Raw genomic sequence first — 18,608 nt, 5'->3', positions numbered from 1 at the left:
AATTTTGACAGCTCGTCGTTGTAGTTGAAACAGAGGGAGGAACAATCTTGCATATGCAACAATCTCATTTAGGCAACCCTATTCCTTTTCCTCTCAGACAAACCAAATTCCCTTTACAAAATCACATTTCAATAAAACCAGATAGAATTAGTAAAGATCGCAAATAGTAGTATGATATTCTTACGTTACAACATCACTATCTTCCCCAAAATTCCTTCCCTTTACTCGGTTACACTTCTTTCCTTTTATAGAAAGTACAGATAATTGAATGGATACAATGAACATCTATGAATATCATAAGCTCAGCAGAGTTATACAATCACTTTGTGGAATTTCAGTGATGAAATGGATAATAAACTGCAGGGGTCTATAGGGACGAGTGCTGGTTTAGCTTTGAGGCTAGGACAGGCTATTTTCTCTGCCGCTTCGCTCCTTTTCATGTGTTTGAATGTTTCTTACTACAGCTACAGCTACCCTCCCTTCTGGTATTTGGATTCCTTACTTTTCTTTTCTTCTCTGTATCCATGTCCTTTTTTTTTTCGTATTTTTCTCATTTTTGCTATCTATTTAATTTCGATTTATCATACTACAAAGTCTTGATCTTGAAGTTAGGGGGGGGGGAGGGGGGTCATTTTCTCATTTTTCCTATCTATTTAATTCTGATTTATCATACAAAGTTTTGATTTTGAAGAATTTGGGGGCTCTTCTTTTTCATATTTGCTGCGGTATTTGGCAGCTATATTTGAGAGAACCACTTTTGAAACCAACATTTTTCCAGTTTGAGTTAATTGGCGGTTTTGAGAATCGGATTGAAGGAGAACCCGAATTGGATCAAAGAAGGGAATGAAAGGGGGGCAAAGAGTAGGAATAGGTCATTAATTAGGCACTAATGATTTGCCAGAGCTCAGAAGTCAGCTAAGTGGTCAAGATTGTGTCCTGGAGGACCTACTTGTTAAGAGTTTCATCTCTATATCTTGACCTGAAAATATTAAGAAAGTCCAGTTTTAAAATGTTAAATGGGTTGCGACGGATGTTATGACTTTAGCAGACAAACCTGATTATTGAAGTTTGTTGTGGATAAAAGATAATATCATAACTTGATCTGTTAGGAGGGAAGTTAACATGAGAACCCTTTGATGCTGGATGATTTTCGGCCATTTCTTCATATTTGTGATCTTTTTATAATTTGTTGTTTAAGATGCATTTTTTGCACTAACAAATGTTGGGTGAACGGTGGGGAAATCATATCAAATGTGATATAGTAATAGTAGAATAAGTCTAGTGCATAACTTTACCAGTAGAAAAGCTTTCACTTTGATAAATTGACAATCTAAAGGGTGTTACTGAAATTACCTCGCGAAAACCTAGTAGAGAGCTTTGATGAGCTTTGGGAGGAGACTTTCTTTGAAAATTTAAAGCTAGTCTAGGGTTAATAAAAGGATCTTTACAAGAGACATGTGAAGTTCATCTCCAATATGGAGTCTCGAAGGACTAGTTACATGAACTTAAGGAAGTTAATATGTTGGATATACGATTGCTTTATTTTGTTGGAGTAGTTAATTGGGTATTGAAGATTTGGATGTGGAATTAAGGTTAGAAATATTTCCTGAGAATGTTAAGATTGGTCATATTGCATACTTTGTTTACCTAAGTGTGGGAGAATTTGAAACAGACAGCAGAATCTATCCGTCTGTATCCAGAGATTTGTCATAAGAGCCACAATCAGGAAGTGCTTAGTTGAGATTTATGCTTCTTGGAGTAATCTATGCAGTTATTATACCAATTGGAGCATTATTCTGTTTGTGAGATATATCTCACATGTGTAGTCCTTATTCCTTTTTTTGGTATAACCATCTGATATCCGGAACTCACTGGTTGAATAATCCAGATTCAGGCCACATAAGGCCCGTTAAAAGGGGCTTGAACCCGAGAACTGTTTAATAATTGAGGGATTCCATCCATTTCAGCACACTCCTCGGTGATAGCACATAGGAGTAGCCTGTTTAACAGATTCTAAGTTTGTAAGTTGTAAGCCGATGGTTTAGGGTCATTGGTGATTGAAATCATATTTCTGTTCCTAAGGTGCTATTCCTGCATTTTCATTTTCTTATCTTTCCAGAAGACAAGCTTTCTAGCATCAATAACTTTTGTAAGTCTGTAGCTTTTGCATTACAATTGGTTGATGATTATCTCAAATAAACAACTTTTTTGTTTATAATGTGCTACAACTGCATTTTCTTTTCCATGTTTTTATTCTTCCAGAAGTAGGAGTTTCTTGAATGTTAAGCTCCAGAATATTACTGGTTACCTGAGTAGCAGATGTCACCAAACAAAAAATAACTGATTAGTAGTCATTCCCAGTTAGTTTCACATTCTGATTTAGTTCATGCTTACATGAGCATAGTTTTAGCTAAGCATAGAACACAGTTAATCAGTTGTAAGAATCTTATATCTTGATAGTTATATGTTGTTACAATGCAGTGGCTTCTGCATACAGATCGTTTAATGTGAAAAGAAGACCAATGCACAATTCTTCTAGTTGCAGATGTGCAATTTCTCTGTTAAATTACCTATTTCACCTTTTGTTGTTGGCAGCTTTCTGGTGGCAACCATGAGTTTCGTAACACCATGGAACTTGGGTTTGGCAGTGATTGATGCATTTTCGCTGTTGGTTAAACGCTCATCTCATCAGCCTGGGATATTACCATATCTCGTTGGAGTAGATTGGGTATGTGCCTTGATAAATTTACCGTCAACTTTGCTGTAAAATATTGATCAAATATAGTAGTCTTGGATTCATAACAGGTTCTTTCGTTTCTGTCACTGGCTACGGCGTGTTCCACAGCTAGTGCCACTGATTACTTAATTGCTTCTGGTGGTAGTCCATATTGCAATGGGAATATGTGCAGACGATATCAACTCTCTGCTGCCATGGCTTTCTTGTCTTGGATTTTGTCATTGGCGTCTTCTCTCTTCAATCTTTGGCTTCTTCTTCCTACCGTATACTTGTTGCATCTCTGATCCTGGACCTCCTGATTAGCTCTTAATTTAACAAATATGTAGTGAGTAAAGATTGTCAAATTAATCTCATCTCCATCTTTGCTCTCTCTCTCTCTCTCTCTGATATAATTTGGTTTAATTTATGAGGCCAAAAGAGAGACCATGTAAAACCTTACCGATACTTTCTGCTATAATCTTAGAAAGGATATTAGAATTATACTGAAGTTATTTCACTCGTTGCTTTAAGAGTATTTGGTCCATTTATTGATGGGTAAACTATGGGGATCATTGAACTTGTTCGCGGTGGACTCACTATCTACTGCCTTGATCCACTTGGTAATTATATCGTTGAAGTCTCTGTCCATGATCAAATCCTTTCTGAACTCCTCAATGACCGCCTTTCAAAGAGAAGCTGTTGTACTGCTATTAGATATTCAAAATTTCAAATGATATCAGAGTTCTTATAGTCCTAATTAGCTAATTGTTAAAGTCATTTTATCTTAATTCTACTAAACAAAATAAGAAGAAATGGAAGCTTGCAGAGTTTAAATAAGCGTCTCATTAGTGAAGTTATATTCAAGGATGAAGTGGGAAAGACAAACATAGCAGGTAAAATGAATTTAGCTTAGTTTTGTGCTTCAAACATCTTCTATCACGTTCCAGAATAGTCTAGTGTTATCCCTTTTTTTCTTCTTCAGAGTTTGACATCTCAAAAATCACATAGCAAGAGTAGAAATTGAAACTGAAACTGCCATACAAATATACAATCTTTTTGGTGTTGGTTAAAAAACGAGAAATATATTTCATATTTGTGGTACAACACATAGAATTGGTAATAATGTAATGTGTTTTGAGAAGTTTTGAGTAAAATATTATACCAGTAGCTGCTCTATTGGTATCTATTAATAGAAGAGTACTCTTGATTGGTTAATTTTGCAAATAGAACAATTGGAAAGAAGAGAAGGGTCGAGATGGAGTTTTTCTAGCCACTAAATCGAAATTAACAAAAATAGAAAGAAAGGAAGCAAGAAAGTTATGGAGGTCATTTCAGATCTACTCATAATATGTGTCGTGGTTACTTAAAATAGTTATCTCAAATTATTTGTCATTTAGAAGTTCAATACAAAATTGGTTATATTTTTTCTTTTTTACCCTTAATAATCAATTGCATTCATATTTAGTAAAAATATGGATAATGTCATTGATAGATATGTCACATAAATTAAGAAAATATTTAATAAGGGTAAAGTAGTCAAAAATTATTCTTTTTTAAGAGCGTGCACAAACGAATCACGACACATATTATAAGACGGAGGGAGTATTACAGAAACACAAGAGAGACCAGATCATAATACGTAATTCGCTGCTGTCGGGTTGTTGGGAATACGACGGTCTCAACTCTCAACTAAATATAGTATTTGTATATTGCTATTCATTTTGAGCGGGTTTGCATATGGTGGTTTTAATGCTTAACTTTCTGTCTTGTATTTTTGCAAGTAATATCACCCTATTAATGGCTTAGTTAATTGCAACAAAAATAAATTCAGTGATTTTTTATAAGTAGGATCCGAGAAAGGTAATATTTACACAGGTCTTATGCCTACCCTGAAATGGCAGAGAAGATTTTTCCGATAGACCCTCGGTTAAAGAAAGTAAGAAACGGGCTTAGTTAATTAATTACCTTAATTTTATTTTAAAAGCTAGATAGAAATTTATGTTAATAGTGAACTTAGGTTGGATCTATTTTATCCACCAAATCTCTTCCATTCTTTTTTCCTAAGCAAATAAAAAAGCTCGACGATCTTTCTATTTTCCTCCCAATTTCAAGCAGAGAATTATTGCATCCATACATAGTGTCATCTAGAAAAAGAAGAAAACTGAAAGACTATGATCAAGGTTTGGAATCAAGTGGTGCAGATATCAATATCAGAGGCACAGGTTCCTTGTTTGTTTGTGGTCAGCCAGTGGACCTTCTTCTTTCCTTCCTCTCTCTACATAACATTTGCCTTTTCAAATTTAATGCTACGATTCGCGTTTAGTCAAGATTTGGTGGTGGTTAGGTGTTGAAGTCCCACCACCAATTAGGATTTTGGATAATTTATCCTGTAAAGTATTCATATTAAATAATCCCTCCGTTCAAGTTTACTTGTTCGTAATTGATTTGACATATCCTTTAAGAAATAATAAATAACATGATAACTTTATTGTATCACCCCTAATTATTATTATTGAAAAATTAACTTTGATTATTATAAGTCAAAAATTAATATTGGAAAATGATAAGCGTAAGAAAGGTATATAATGATAAATTATTCATTGATTTTCAGGACAAGTAAAAGTGGACATCTATTTTTAATATAGTGGACAAGTAAACTTAGACGGAGGGAGTAACAAATACCTTATATAGTATATATATTCTTAGAAGTTTTTCATTACTTAATCAACCAGTACAGTATGATTAACATGTAATTCTTGAAATTAAATAATTTAATGATGTAATGAAGTTACTAAATTGAGATACTAAGTTATTTCTATCTAACATCCTCTCACCCACCCCTTGAGCGGTCGTATTCTTCCAAAAGCCGCTACCATCAACTTCTATTCTCGTGAATCCAATGTAATAACCATACCGTTTACTTTGAAGGTTCACAATACACTTTCTTATATTTGCTAGTCTTTAAAATTTCGTACAATGTGAAAATAATAAATGCTTCTCAAATCTCGACTACGTTATAATCATCTATTTAGCCTTTTAAAGATTGGAGTATAACTACAACAAAAGCCTTAATATCGTATGCTTACCCTTTTGTTAGTAACCCTTTTCTTTCGCGGCCGCAATCTTTTCCCGCAGAAAAAATTGAAGAAATGGGTGCACAATAACTATTAGCCCGTTTGGCCACGTCGCAAAAATCAGCTTATTTTGAGAAGTGTTTTTTTATTAGAAGTATTTTTCTCAAAAGTACTTTTGGTGAGAAGTAGTTTGTGTTTGACTAATTAATTTGAAAAATATTGTTTGATCAAGTTTTAAAAAAATATTTCTAAGTATATTTCTTTCAAAAATATTTTTCAAAAAAATAATTTCAGAGAGATACTATTTTTTTCTGGTCTCCTCAGCATCACTTTTCCCCGCTCTTCTTAGCCAAACAAGCTACTTATAATACTCCTACTATAATAAAGCCATTGTCGTTCGATTTTGTACTTTGTTGAAACATTGGGCAGAGTGAAAGGTCGTAGTATTCTCCACATACAACCTGGCACCACCATTTTACAGGTTGGCAATGCAGTGCTCAATGATGGCATAATACATAGTAGTTGTTATAAATATATTATATTATAAATGTTCATTTAATATTTCATTGTAAATAAGCTTCCTGAAGAAGCTTATCCATATGGAACTCCACCGTAAATATGTTTATCTATTTAGTACTATATTGGAAATAAACTTTTTGAAGAAGCTTATTACTTTGGTACCCGGTTATGGATAAACATTACCCCCATTAGAAGATTATTCATACCGGGTATAATAAGGTTATCCTTTCAGTACCCAATTATGGATAAACATTATCCCCGGTAGAAGATTATTCATACCGGATATAATGAGCTTATCCTTTCAGTACCCAGTTATGGATAAACATTATCCCCGGTAGAAGATTATCCATACCGGGTATAATAAGCTTATCCTTCTAGTACCCAGTTATGGATAAACATTATCCCCGGTAGAAGATTATCCATACCGGGTATAATAAGCTTATCTTTTCAGTACACCGTTATGGATAAACATTGCTCTTAGTAGAAGATTATCCATATCTGGTATAGTAGCAGCTTACGCAGCAGCTTCCTTTCTTCTATAAATAAAAGAGATTTCAATTCATTATGGACATCAGTTTGAATTCGAATAATATATCAGTTTCTCTCTATAGTTGTCTTTACTTTACAGTCTTTATTTTATAACACGTTATTGTCACACCTCTTTTTTCGCCCGCGCCGCCCCAAAAGGGACACGGAAGGGAGTTTTTTTCCAATTAAAGGACAGTCGAAACGGGATTTATTTATTTAATTCAGAGTCGCAACTTGGGAGATTTATGGTGACCCAAGTCACCGGTTTTAATCCCGAATCGAGGAAAAGAATGACTCTGTTTAACAGTCTGCGCACCAGAAATCCGGATAAGAAATTCTGTTAACCCGGGAGAAGGTGTTAGGCATTCCCGAGTTCCGTGGTTCTAGCACGGTCGCTCAACTGTCATATTCGGCTTGATTATCTGATTTTATACAATTATGAATTTATGTGCAAACTTTAAACTCTTTACCGCTTTTATTATTATTATTATTTTTACGGAGAATTACAACATCGTGAAAAACGTATCTCGAACCACGTCACATCAATGTACGCGTGGTTATCGACACATTTCGACTCTGTTGAGATTTGGATTTGGGTCACATAAATGTGCACCCGAGTTTAAGAAAGTAAATTGTTAAAGGCGCGCCTAAAGCGGCTAGCGTATCATTATTTTGGGTAAGGCCGTGAAATTTGCTAAACGACCGATCCCGAAGTCTATACAATTATTAACCAATTATTGAGGGCTCCACAACTTGTGCATTTTATTGGGCGAGACTCATCTCATTTATTTTTAAAGAATAATCCTAAAGTGCCTATATTTTTTCTATTAAATTTGTCTCTAAAAATGAAAGAGAAAGGGTCCTAATTTATTTACATGCTTACGAGTTGTTATAGTCGGGTTCCGAACTCAATTTGTTAAATCAAGAATGTAAACACAATATGGACAGCCCGTTGGCCAACGTGGACCCATGCCCAACATGTATGGCACAAAACTGGACCTGGGCCATCTCATTCACATGTTACTACCTAGTTACATTATACTACGCATGCTCACAGTTTGTCAAATTAAAAACAAAACTTGGCAATCTAATTTTAATCCTAAACCATTTACATGCTGAAATTAATCAATAGTATCTAGCTAGACAATATTCCTACAAGTTCCGAAACGGTCTATTCGTTTAATGAGCTAACTGTTGAATGTTTAAGAATAGTCTAAATCAGCTAACATGCTTTTTGAGACATGATAATCATCAAACAATAACGAACTAACTGAACAGAGCTACTACACCATTTATTTATTTTTTAGCAATACATAGACAGCTCGTCCACTAAGCTACTGTCAGATGTTCCATTATATATATTAAACAACTACATGATTCTGATTAGAGGAAGCTAAATAATGTATATATACAACTAAAATTCAGAATATAACTAAGATAAATTCAGAACTTCAACTCTTCATTTCATATTCATGCTTCATGTTTCAGCTTACAGTAACCAGCATGTCAGTTGTGTACCTGATATTGGAAGTAAAAGAAGAGGAAGATCAGCAGAAATGCAGTAGCATATAACAACAGCAACACCCCGCAACCAGTAACAACCAGCAACGAGAAACCAGTGACAGATTTTAAAATCAAACAAAAATCCAGCAATAACCAGTGAAGTAGTAGCAAATAACCAACCAAACTCAAAGAACAAACCAAATGAAAATCCCGAATCACCAACAACAATCAACGGGCAGAAACAAAGTGAATCTTTTTCAGATTGAAAGACCAGTTAATGTTTAACCTTTAAATTCTGACTCCGTATATCCAGCGTATTCAGAGTGTATATCGGGTGTATACTACTCTCTCTTTAGATTTCCAGAATATTTTTTCTGTTCCGAAAAATCCTCAAATCTCTCTTAATATTCAGAAAATTCCCCCTATTCTCTCTCGAAATCCCCCTTTTATTTGTGTCAAGCTCCCCTATTTATTTACAAACTTGAAGCCTTTAAACTAAATCTCACTATCTTCTACTCATCCCCCTTTATCTTCCCACTACTTAATATTTTGTCCCCCGCTATATTAAATAAATACATTAGTTCACACTAACACATATCTTTTCCTTATTTAATTCTCTTATTGCCCCACTACCGCATGCTTTGTCCGCCACTATATTAAACAATGTATTAATTCTCCACCATTATGTCTTGTCCCCCACTACGTATTATTTTAATATTATTTAAATATTATTTAATACTTAGTGGACAGAGCACTCATTAATTATTTTTAAGACTCCTTTAAAATCCCGAAAATGCCCTTGAAAATACTGCAATTTACCATTCTACCCCTGAAAATACTGCAATTTACCATTCTACCCCATCAACTATAACCAATTCACCTAATCAATCTAACCAAAATACAGCAGCTATAACCAATCCCTATTCAAATTTCATCAACAAATTTAGGCTAGAAACTCAATATTTTTGACGGAACAATATTTTTAACAACAAACATACTTTCAGATTCAATAACAATAACAAATTGAACATAACAAACAAGTAGATTCAAATCACTAAACTCAATAATCAATTGAACTTTAAATTAAATCTAACATGATTAAACTAAACACTTCTATATTAAAACTAAACAAGAACATAAAACAAACTGAAGAAATAATCAAGAAATGATAACAACGAACAAGAAAAGAATCAAACATATACTGATTTCAAATACGAGAATATCAAACAAAATACTGACAGAAATGAAACTTAAACCAACTAACCGGAAATGAACAACAACGAACTCGAACGGAAACGAAAAACTCGGACAACAACCTCGACGTACCGGATCTCGACTCAACGAAAAACCCACCTTCTCTTTTAACCTTGAAGCAGCTATGGTTGTTTGGACGTGAGGCTGGAGGTCGTTTGGACTGGCGAAAACGAAGCAGAAGAGGCAGCAGGTGAAGCTGGCTGAAGCTTAACGATGGTTCGACGCTCGTCGAAGAAGATGAAGACGGGGCAGAAGAAGCAGCAGCCATGGGAGGTTGGAGCTCGATGGACTATGTTTGTTTAGCAGATGGTCGTTTGGGTGGACGTTCATGGCTGGACGTGGAGGAGCTGGCTGTCGTTGTTGGTTTTTCCGGCGATGGAGGCGACGATGATGGCAAAGCTCAGAGACGACGGGGAAACAACAGTTGGCTGTTGGTGGCTGGTTGTGGCAGAATGACAGACTGGAGGACGTGAGAGAGGTTGTTGGAAGCTGATGGGTGGTTCGACGCTACTGGAGTGAGGTCGAAGGGTTTGGCGATGGAGTTTGGCAGTGTGACGAGTTGTTTCAGGTGGAACGAGAAAGAAGATGATCGGAGCTGGCTCGAACGGTTGGACTGGAATGGTGTTGAGGGGGCAACCATGGGACGTGAGGGGGAGGGCAGAAGCAGCGGGGGGAAGCCATGGGAGCTGGGTTTGGAAGGAGAAGAAGAGGGGGGAGGGTATATTTTTTAGGGTTTTTTCAAAACAAAATCCAAATGGAAGAAAGGGTGGGGGTTTTTGCTTGGGGTTATGGGGCGGACTGGGTCGGGTAGACCCGGTGGGGAATATCTGGTTTGGGCCTGGTTGATTTAAATTAAAAGGTGGCCCAATCCGATTTTCTTCTTCTTTTATTGCTTTTTTTCTTCTTTTATTTTTTCTTAAACTAAAACTAAATTCTAAAAATCCTAAATTATCCTATAGAACTAAATTAATTTATAAAAGTGCAAATTAACTCTCAATAACAATTAACACACAATTAAATAGCAATTACGATAAAATCACACAATTTGGACATTAAATGCTAAAAATGCAACGTACAATATTTTTATGATTTTTTTTTGTAAAACAAACTTAATTGCTCCTAATTGTAGAATTAAATCCTAAATGCAAATGCGACATATTTTTGTATTTTTTTTTATTAATTTAACAAATAAACATGCATGGACAAAGGCAAATAATTATCCAAAAATGCCACAAAATCCTCAAAATTGCACACAAAAGGAAAATTGTTTTATTTTGAATTTTTGGGAGTAATTCTCATATAGGGTAAAAATCACGTGCTTACAGTTATCAGCACGAGACTCTGACATCTCGAGCAAATACTTTGAAAGTATTAGACTTTCTTTTCCTAAATAATGTCAAATCTTTCTAAACTTGAATTTGTAGCCCTGGATATATCGGGCAAAAGCTACATGTATTGGGTGTTTGATGCTGAAATTCATCTTGATGCGATGGGTCTGGCAGGCACCATCAAGGATAAAAATCAGGCATCAAACCAAAACCGTGCCAAAGCAATGATATTCCTACGCCATCACCTTGATTAGGGCTTGAAAATGGAATATCTCACTATTAAAGATCCAATCATACTGTGGAATAATTTGAAGGATAGATATTACCACCTGAAGATGGTCGTTCTTCCACATGCACGTTATGATTGGACTCATCTAAGGCTACAAGATTTTAAATCTATCAGTGAGTATAATTCTGCTATGTTCAGAATTATTTCCCAATTGAAATTATGTGGTGATAATATTACTGATCATGATATGTTGGAGAAAACTTTCACCACTTTTCATGCCTCGAATATGCTCCTGCAGCAGCAATATCGAGAGATGGGATTTAAAAAGTATTCTGAACTTATCTCACATCTTCTTATAGCAGAGCAACATAATGGGCTATTAATGAAAAATCATGAAAGCCGACCTATTGGTTCTTGTCCATTCCCTGAAGTGAATGAGACGAACTTCCACCAAGCTAAACGTGGAAGAGGTCGTGGCCCCAGTCGTGGTCATGGCCGTGGTCGGGGAAGAAACCCCAATCATGGTAATAATAATGCACCAAAGAAGCCTCCTCACCACCAGCAGTGGAAAAGGAAGGAACAAAAGCATGAAGCGGTGCAAGCGCCAAATGCAGAAAATGTATGTTATAGATGTGCAGGAAAAGGGCGCTGGTCACGAACCTGTCGTATGCCAAAGCACTTGGTTGAGCTTTATCAAGCCTCCCTGAAGAAGACAGAGAAAAATGCTGAAGCAAATTTTATTTCTGAAGATAATTTAGACTTCATGCATTTGGATGTAGCTGATTACTTTGCACTCCCAGAAGGAGAAACAAGTCATGTAATCGGTAGTGAATCTGTAGAAATGTAAATATTTTAATTTTTGTTGTTTGTAATAGATAGTATGGTTATGTAATTGTTGTACATAAATAAATGTTATGCTTTGATAATAATGTTTACTATAATATATTTTATTTATAATATGTTGAAGAATATGGATAATCCTCAAATTATGTTTGGATCAAAGACAAATCATGAAGATATTTGTGTTATTGATAGTGGAACAACTCATGCCATATTCAACGATCATAAATACTTTTCTTATTTGCATAAGGAAAAAGCAAATGTTTCAACAATTTCTGATAATATAAGTTTGATTGAAGGCTCCGGAAGAGCCATAATATTTCTGTCTAAGGGAACAAAACATATTATAGACAATGCATTGTTCTCCTCCAAGTCCCGAAGAAACTTGTTGAGTTTTATAGATATCCGCCGAAATGGGTATCATGTTGAGACAATAGATGAAATGAACATGGAATATCTTTGTATTACAAAGAATATTTCTGGCCAGAAATGCATTGTAGAAAAGTTACCAACTTTATCTTCTGGCTTATACTATTAAAAAATTAATACAATTGAAGCACACTCTATCGTAAACCAGAAGTTTACGGATTCAAATACTTTTGTGCTTTGGCATGACCGTTTGGGCCATCCCGGATCAATAATGATGAGACGAATTACTGAAAATTCGAGTGGGCATCCATTAAAGAACCTGAAGATTCTTACAAATGACGAATTTTCTTGTGATGCTTGTTATCAAGGAAAAATGATCACTAGACCATCACCAATGAAGGTTGATATTGAATCCCCTGCCTTTTTAGAGCGTATACATGGGGATATATGTGGACCTATTCACCCACCAAGTGGGTTGTTTAGATATTTTATGGTCCTAATAGATGCATCTTCAAGATGGTCTCATGTGTGCCTACTATCATCTCGCAACCTGGCGTTTGCAAAGCTATTAGCCCAAATAATTCGATTAAGGGCACAATTCCCAGATTATCCTGTAAAGGCCATTCGCCTTGATAATGCTGGAGAATTCTCATCTCAAGCTTTTGATGATTATTGTCTATCAGTTGGGATAAAAGTTGAACATCCTGTAGCTTATGTTCATACTCAAAATGGCCTTGCAGAGTCATTTATTAAACGTCTGCAATTGATAGTAAAACCACTACTTATGAAAACAAAATTGCCCACTACTGTTTGGGGCCATGCTATCTTGCATGCAACATCACTTATCCGTCTCAAACCGACACATTATAATAAATATTCTCCGTCACAATTAGTTTTTGGTCATGAACCAAATATTGCCCATCTACGAATTTTCGGATGTGCTGTATATGTGCCAGTAGCACCACCACAACGTAGTAAGATGGGACCACAGAGAAGGATAGGAATATATGTTGGGTTTGAATCACCCTCTATTATTCGCTATCTTGAACCATTGACAGGAGATTTATTTACTGCTCGATTTGCAGATTGTCGGTTTGATGAAACAAATTTCCCACAATTAGGGGGAGAGAAAAAGGAAATCAAAAGAGAAATTGTGTGGAAAGTTTCATCATTATCTCACTTTGATCCCCGTACCCCTATATGTAATCAGGAGGTCCAGAAGATCATCCATTTACAGAATATAGCAAATCAAATGCCAGACGCATTTACTGATTTGAAAAGGATAACTAAGTCACATATCCCAGCAGAGAATGTGCCTATCCGAATTGATGTCCCAGTAGGACCATCTACTAGCATGAGAGCTAGTGAACCTAAAGCACGCCTGAAGCGTGGTAGGCCTTTGGGTTCTAAGGATCGAAATCCTCGAAAAAGAAAATCGACAAATGATCAAAACGATACTATGAAGGGATCTCCTGAAGAGACCCAAAATCTGATTAGTTCTGAGATTCCTGAAGAAATCAATGAACCCGAAGCTCATGTGAGTGAGGAACTTTTAATAAGTTCGATAGGTGATAGGATTAATTTAAATCGATTTGAAATAGTGGTGGATAATATTTTTGCATATAATGTTGCACTTAATATTATGCAAGATAGTGATGATCTTGAATCTCGATCTGTCGAAAAATGTCGACAAAGATCCGATTGGCCAAAATGGCAAGAGGCAATTCAATCGGAATTGAAGTCACTTGCTAAAAGAGAGGTCTTTGGACCAGTAGTCCAAACACCTGCTGGTATAAAACCAGTTGGTCATAAATGGGTTTTTGTGCGAAAAAGGAATGATAAAAATGAAGTTGAAAGATACAAAGCTCGCCTTGTTGCACAAGGATTCTCACAACGACCTGGAGTCGATTTTGATGAAACATATTCACCTGTTATGGATGCCATAACATTTCGATATCTCATCAGTTTAGCACTACATGAAAAGCTTGAAATACATCTAATGGATGTAGTTACAGCTTATCTGTACGGTTCACTTGATAATGAAATTTATATGAAAATCCCTGAAGGATTTAAAATGCCTGAAGCAAAATCTCAGGAAATGTATTCAATCAGATTACAAAGATCTTTGTACGGTTTAAAGCAATCTGGGCGCATGTGGTATAATCGCCTTAGTGAATATTTGCTGAAAGAAGGTTACATAAATGATGTTATTTGTCCATGTATTTTTATAAAGAAAATGGCATCAGAATTTGTTATACTTGCTGTTTATGTTGATGACATAAATCTTGTTGGAACTCCAAAAGAGCTCCAAAAGGCAATTGAATATCTTAAGAAAGAATTTAAGATGAAAGATTTTGGAAAGATAAAACTTTGTCTTGGTCTGCAAATTGAACATTTATCAGACGGGATCTTTATCCATCAATCTGCCTATACAGAAAGGGTCTTAAAACACTTTTACATGGACAAAGCGCACCCATTGAGTACACCAATGGTTGTTCGATCACTTGAAGTGAATAAGGATTTGTTCCGACCTCCAGAAGAGGACGAGGAACTCCTTGGTCCCGAAGTACCCTATCTCAGTGCAATTGGTGCACTAATGTATCTTGCTAATGCTACAAGGCCTGACATAGCATTTTCTGTTAATTTACTAGCAAGATATAGTTCTTCTCCTACACGGAGACATTGGAACGGGATTAAGCATATATTGCGATATTTAAAGGGAACTCTTGATATGGGTTTGTTTTATGCTAACAAAGATAGTGCAGACCTTGTTGGTTATGTAGATGTAGGTTATTTATCTGATCCCCATAAAGCTCGATCTCAAACCGGCTACGTATTTACATATGGAGGTACTGTCATATCATGGCGCTCCACAAAGCAATCTATTGTTGCTACTTCTTCAAATCACGCTGAGATAATAGCTATTCATGAAGCAAGTAGGGAATGCGTATGGTTGAGATCAATAATTCATTTTATTCGAGAAAAATGTGGTTTGGAATGTGAGAAAAGACCCACAATTTTATACGAAGACAATGCTGCATGCATAGCCCAATTGAAGGGAGGATTTATAAAAGGAGATAGAACGAAGCACATTTCACCAAAATTATTCTACACACACGATCTTCAGAAAAGTGGTGACATTGATGTGCAACAAATCCGTTCAAGTGATAATCCAAGCAGATTTATTCACTAAATCTTTGCCAACTTCAACTTTTGAGAAGATGGTATACAAGATTGGAATGCGGAGACTCAAATATTTGAAACAAGGTTTTCATCAGGGGGAGTAAAATACGCGATGCACTCTTTTTCCCTTACTAAGGTTTTTTCCCATGGGGTTTTCCTTATAAGGTTTTTAATGAGGCACCTAGCAATGCGTCTTACTAAATATGTGCACTCTTTTTCCTTCACTGAGATTTTTCCCCACGTGGTTTTTCCTAGTAAGGTTTTAATGAGGCACATTATCTTTTAATGAACATCCAAGGGGGAGTGTTATAAATATATTATATTATGGATGTTCATTTAGTACTCCGTTGTAAATAAGCTTCCTGAAGAAGCTTATCCATATGGGACTCCACCGTAAATATGTTTATCTATTTAGTACTATATTGGAAATAAGCTTCCTGAAGAAGCTTATCACTTCGGTACCCGGTTATGGATAAACATTACCCCCAGTAGAAGATTATCCATACCGGGTATAATAAGGTTATCCTTTCAGTACCCAGTTATGGATAAACATTACTCCCGGTAGAAGATTATCCATACCGGGTATAATGAGCTTATCCTTCCAGTACCCAGTTATGGATAAACATTATCACCGGTAGAAGATTATCCACACCGAGTATAATAAACTTATCTTTTCAGTACTCCGTTATGGATAAACATTGCTCTCAGTAGAAGATTATTCATATCTGGTATAGTAGCAGTTTACGCAACAGGTTCCTTTCTTCTATAAATAGAAGAGATTTCAGTTCATTATGCACATCAGTTTGAATTCGAATAATATATCAGTTTCTCTCTATAGTTGTTTTTACTTTACAGTCTTTATTTTATAACAGTAGTAATAATAATAAAGCCATTGTCGTTCGATTTTAGTTACTGGATTTACATTGACACTATAAAAACATGTATTTAAGTAAAAGGTAAAAAGGGAACAAATATTCCTGTATAATGCAAAATATTTTAATTTTATCCTTGGTTGTACTTTAAGCCTATGCATACTCTTGTCATTTCTCATATTTGTCTTTATCATAACATAGCTCTAACTTGAAATATAATGAAGGGTAGTTTTTAATCATAGTCTAATTAAAGTTTAAAGATAAATTTGGACGTTTATCTCAAATTATTTTGATACATAAAATCTCCACTCAATCCACCCTTGAGCTCCATTAAAATGATAAGCAAATACGAGACAGTTAACTAATGACAGAGATATGAAGGATCCTAAAGTATAATGCAAGATAAATTTGAGATACTTATTTGGTACATTAGATGAATAAATTTTGAAATTTTTTCCTTTTAAGTTATACTCATTGTCAAGATAAATAACTTTTTAGAGAATTATGAAGTTGACCTTAAATAATTTTAAGCACTTCCATTTACGGTTTAGTATTAATTTAAATATTTCTTATGCCACATGATAAAATTGAGGTGGCTTCCTGGTCCACGACTCAATACTTTCCCCCCTCCTATATATACCTCTACTCTTACTTCTCTCTCTGTTCAGTCTCTTCAAATAAGCATAATTAACTCTTTCCTTCATCCATTCATATGCTTTAATCTTTTTTTACTTAAAGTGTGGTGGAGCGTATATATAACCAGAATAATGGGCATATGCAGTTCATACGAATCGACATCAGTTGCTACTGTCAAATTAATACTACATGACGGAAGGTTACAAGAGTTCTCTTATCCAGTGAAGGCTTCATACTTGTTACAAAATGACCCTACAATCTTTATTTGTAACTCCGACGAAATGGATTTCGGAGACGTAGTTTCTGCCATTAGTGCCGAAGAAGAGCTTCAACTAGGTCAACTATATTTTGCTCTGCCTTTGAGCCGACTGAAATGTAGGCTTCAGGCTGAGGAAATGGCTGCATTAGCTGTGAAGGCTAGTTCTGCGTTAAATAATAGTGGTGACGGTGAGAAATGTTTAATTCTATTTGAAAAAGGTGGTGGAAAATTTTCCAAGAAAGTGGTGGATAACAGTGGTTCTAGAGGGAGAAACAATCGGGGTGGCAGCGCCAGGAGAAAGAAGTTCACGGCGAAGTTGAGTGCAATAAATGAGTAGGGGTAAAAAAAAATGTGGTGGTGATCGATAGGTTAGTTTGTGCGTACGGATAATTTTGACCGTGAAGATTATTTACATAGACAAAGAAATCAATTGGAGTAATTTTTTTTTTTATCACTAGTGATTTGAATTATGATCTTGGATATTTTTACTCACTTTGTTAACGGTTACGACACATCCTTGGGTTTATATGTAGAAGGGGTACTATGTAAATAGTAGGTTTTGTAAAAGATCTCGAGGTTACTATTCGTCTAGTTAGATGCTGCTTGATCAAAATTCGGCGTTTGCTTGCTTTTGGTTTTTATGTACTGTCAGCCAATAGAGGGGTTGTATCGCAATTTTACTCACAGGTTTTCATTATTGGTGGAAGACATAGGCCCATTCCAGATTTAAACTTTCAGATTTGCAATTTTACTACATTTTGTTTAATTTAATGATTTCAAAATTTGTTATTTGTACATATTTGATGAAATTTTGGACAAAAATATAAGGTATGAGTGAAAGTTCTGGGTTCAATTGACCCATAGCTTCTAATTACAATTACAATCATATACAGTGTTAATTGCTCTGCTTGATTTACTATCAAAGTATCAATTACGACACCTGTAATGGAATATGTATTATTGTCGAGACATGCTATACGCCTATAATAGCGTAAAATTATGAAAATCTTTAAGCTGTAAGTGATAATACGGCGATGGGTAACAACATTCTGACCATTAAAACAGAGGAAGGGTATAACAGAATTACACCGTAGTAAATATATAAGAGCATGATACTGAGATATAAACTATAGTAACTCTACTCATGAGGAAGCTAACAATGTAGTGTTTTGGAATTAAAAAGAAGATCAACTTATTCTAATAAACAGTACGATTAGATAATTAATTATTTAAAAAATATTATGGGGCCATGGAAAAGAAGTATGAATGGCCACTAGCATGCAACTTGCAGGTGGGAG

At 35.4% G+C, this 18,608-nt stretch overlaps 2 protein-coding genes across 2 annotated transcripts; both read left to right on the top strand.

Annotated features, from left to right (window-relative positions):
• On the top strand, positions 1-3,233 carry LOC104231861 (CASP-like protein ARALYDRAFT_485429). The gene is made up of 3 exons (XM_009784917.2): positions 1-485; positions 2,596-2,728; positions 2,806-3,233. Exons 1-3 carry the CDS (start codon positions 346-348, stop codon positions 3,019-3,021), a joined length of 489 nt encoding a protein of 162 aa, XP_009783219.1. The 5' UTR covers positions 1-345; the 3' UTR covers positions 3,022-3,233.
• A 13,949-nt stretch (positions 3,234-17,182) lies between these two features.
• Positions 17,183-17,647, top strand: LOC104225500 (uncharacterized). The gene has a single exon (XM_009777315.2). It carries the CDS (start codon positions 17,183-17,185, stop codon positions 17,645-17,647), a length of 465 nt encoding a protein of 154 aa, XP_009775617.1.
• Positions 17,648-18,608: the final 961 nt, after the last annotated feature.

The sequence above is a fragment of the Nicotiana sylvestris genome, chromosome 2 (genome assembly GCF_000393655.2).
Source record: "Nicotiana sylvestris chromosome 2, ASM39365v2, whole genome shotgun sequence".
NCBI lineage: Eukaryota > Viridiplantae > Streptophyta > Magnoliopsida > Solanales > Solanaceae > Nicotiana > Nicotiana sylvestris.
The sequence above is the reverse complement of the archived record's forward strand: the minus strand, read 5'-3'. Positions and strand labels throughout refer to the sequence as shown.

Coding starts and splice junctions, on each gene's coding strand:
- LOC104231861 (XM_009784917.2), top strand. CDS start 346: ATGGATAATAAACTGCAGGGGTCTATAGGGACGAGTGCTGGTTTAGCT. Junction 486..2,595: donor TACAGCTACCCTCCCTTCTG/GTATTTGGATTC, acceptor TGTTGTTGGCAG/CTTTCTGGTGGCAACCATGA. Junction 2,729..2,805: donor ATCTCGTTGGAGTAGATTGG/GTATGTGCCTTG, acceptor GATTCATAACAG/GTTCTTTCGTTTCTGTCACT.
- LOC104225500 (XM_009777315.2), top strand. CDS start 17,183: ATGGGCATATGCAGTTCATACGAATCGACATCAGTTGCTACTGTCAAA.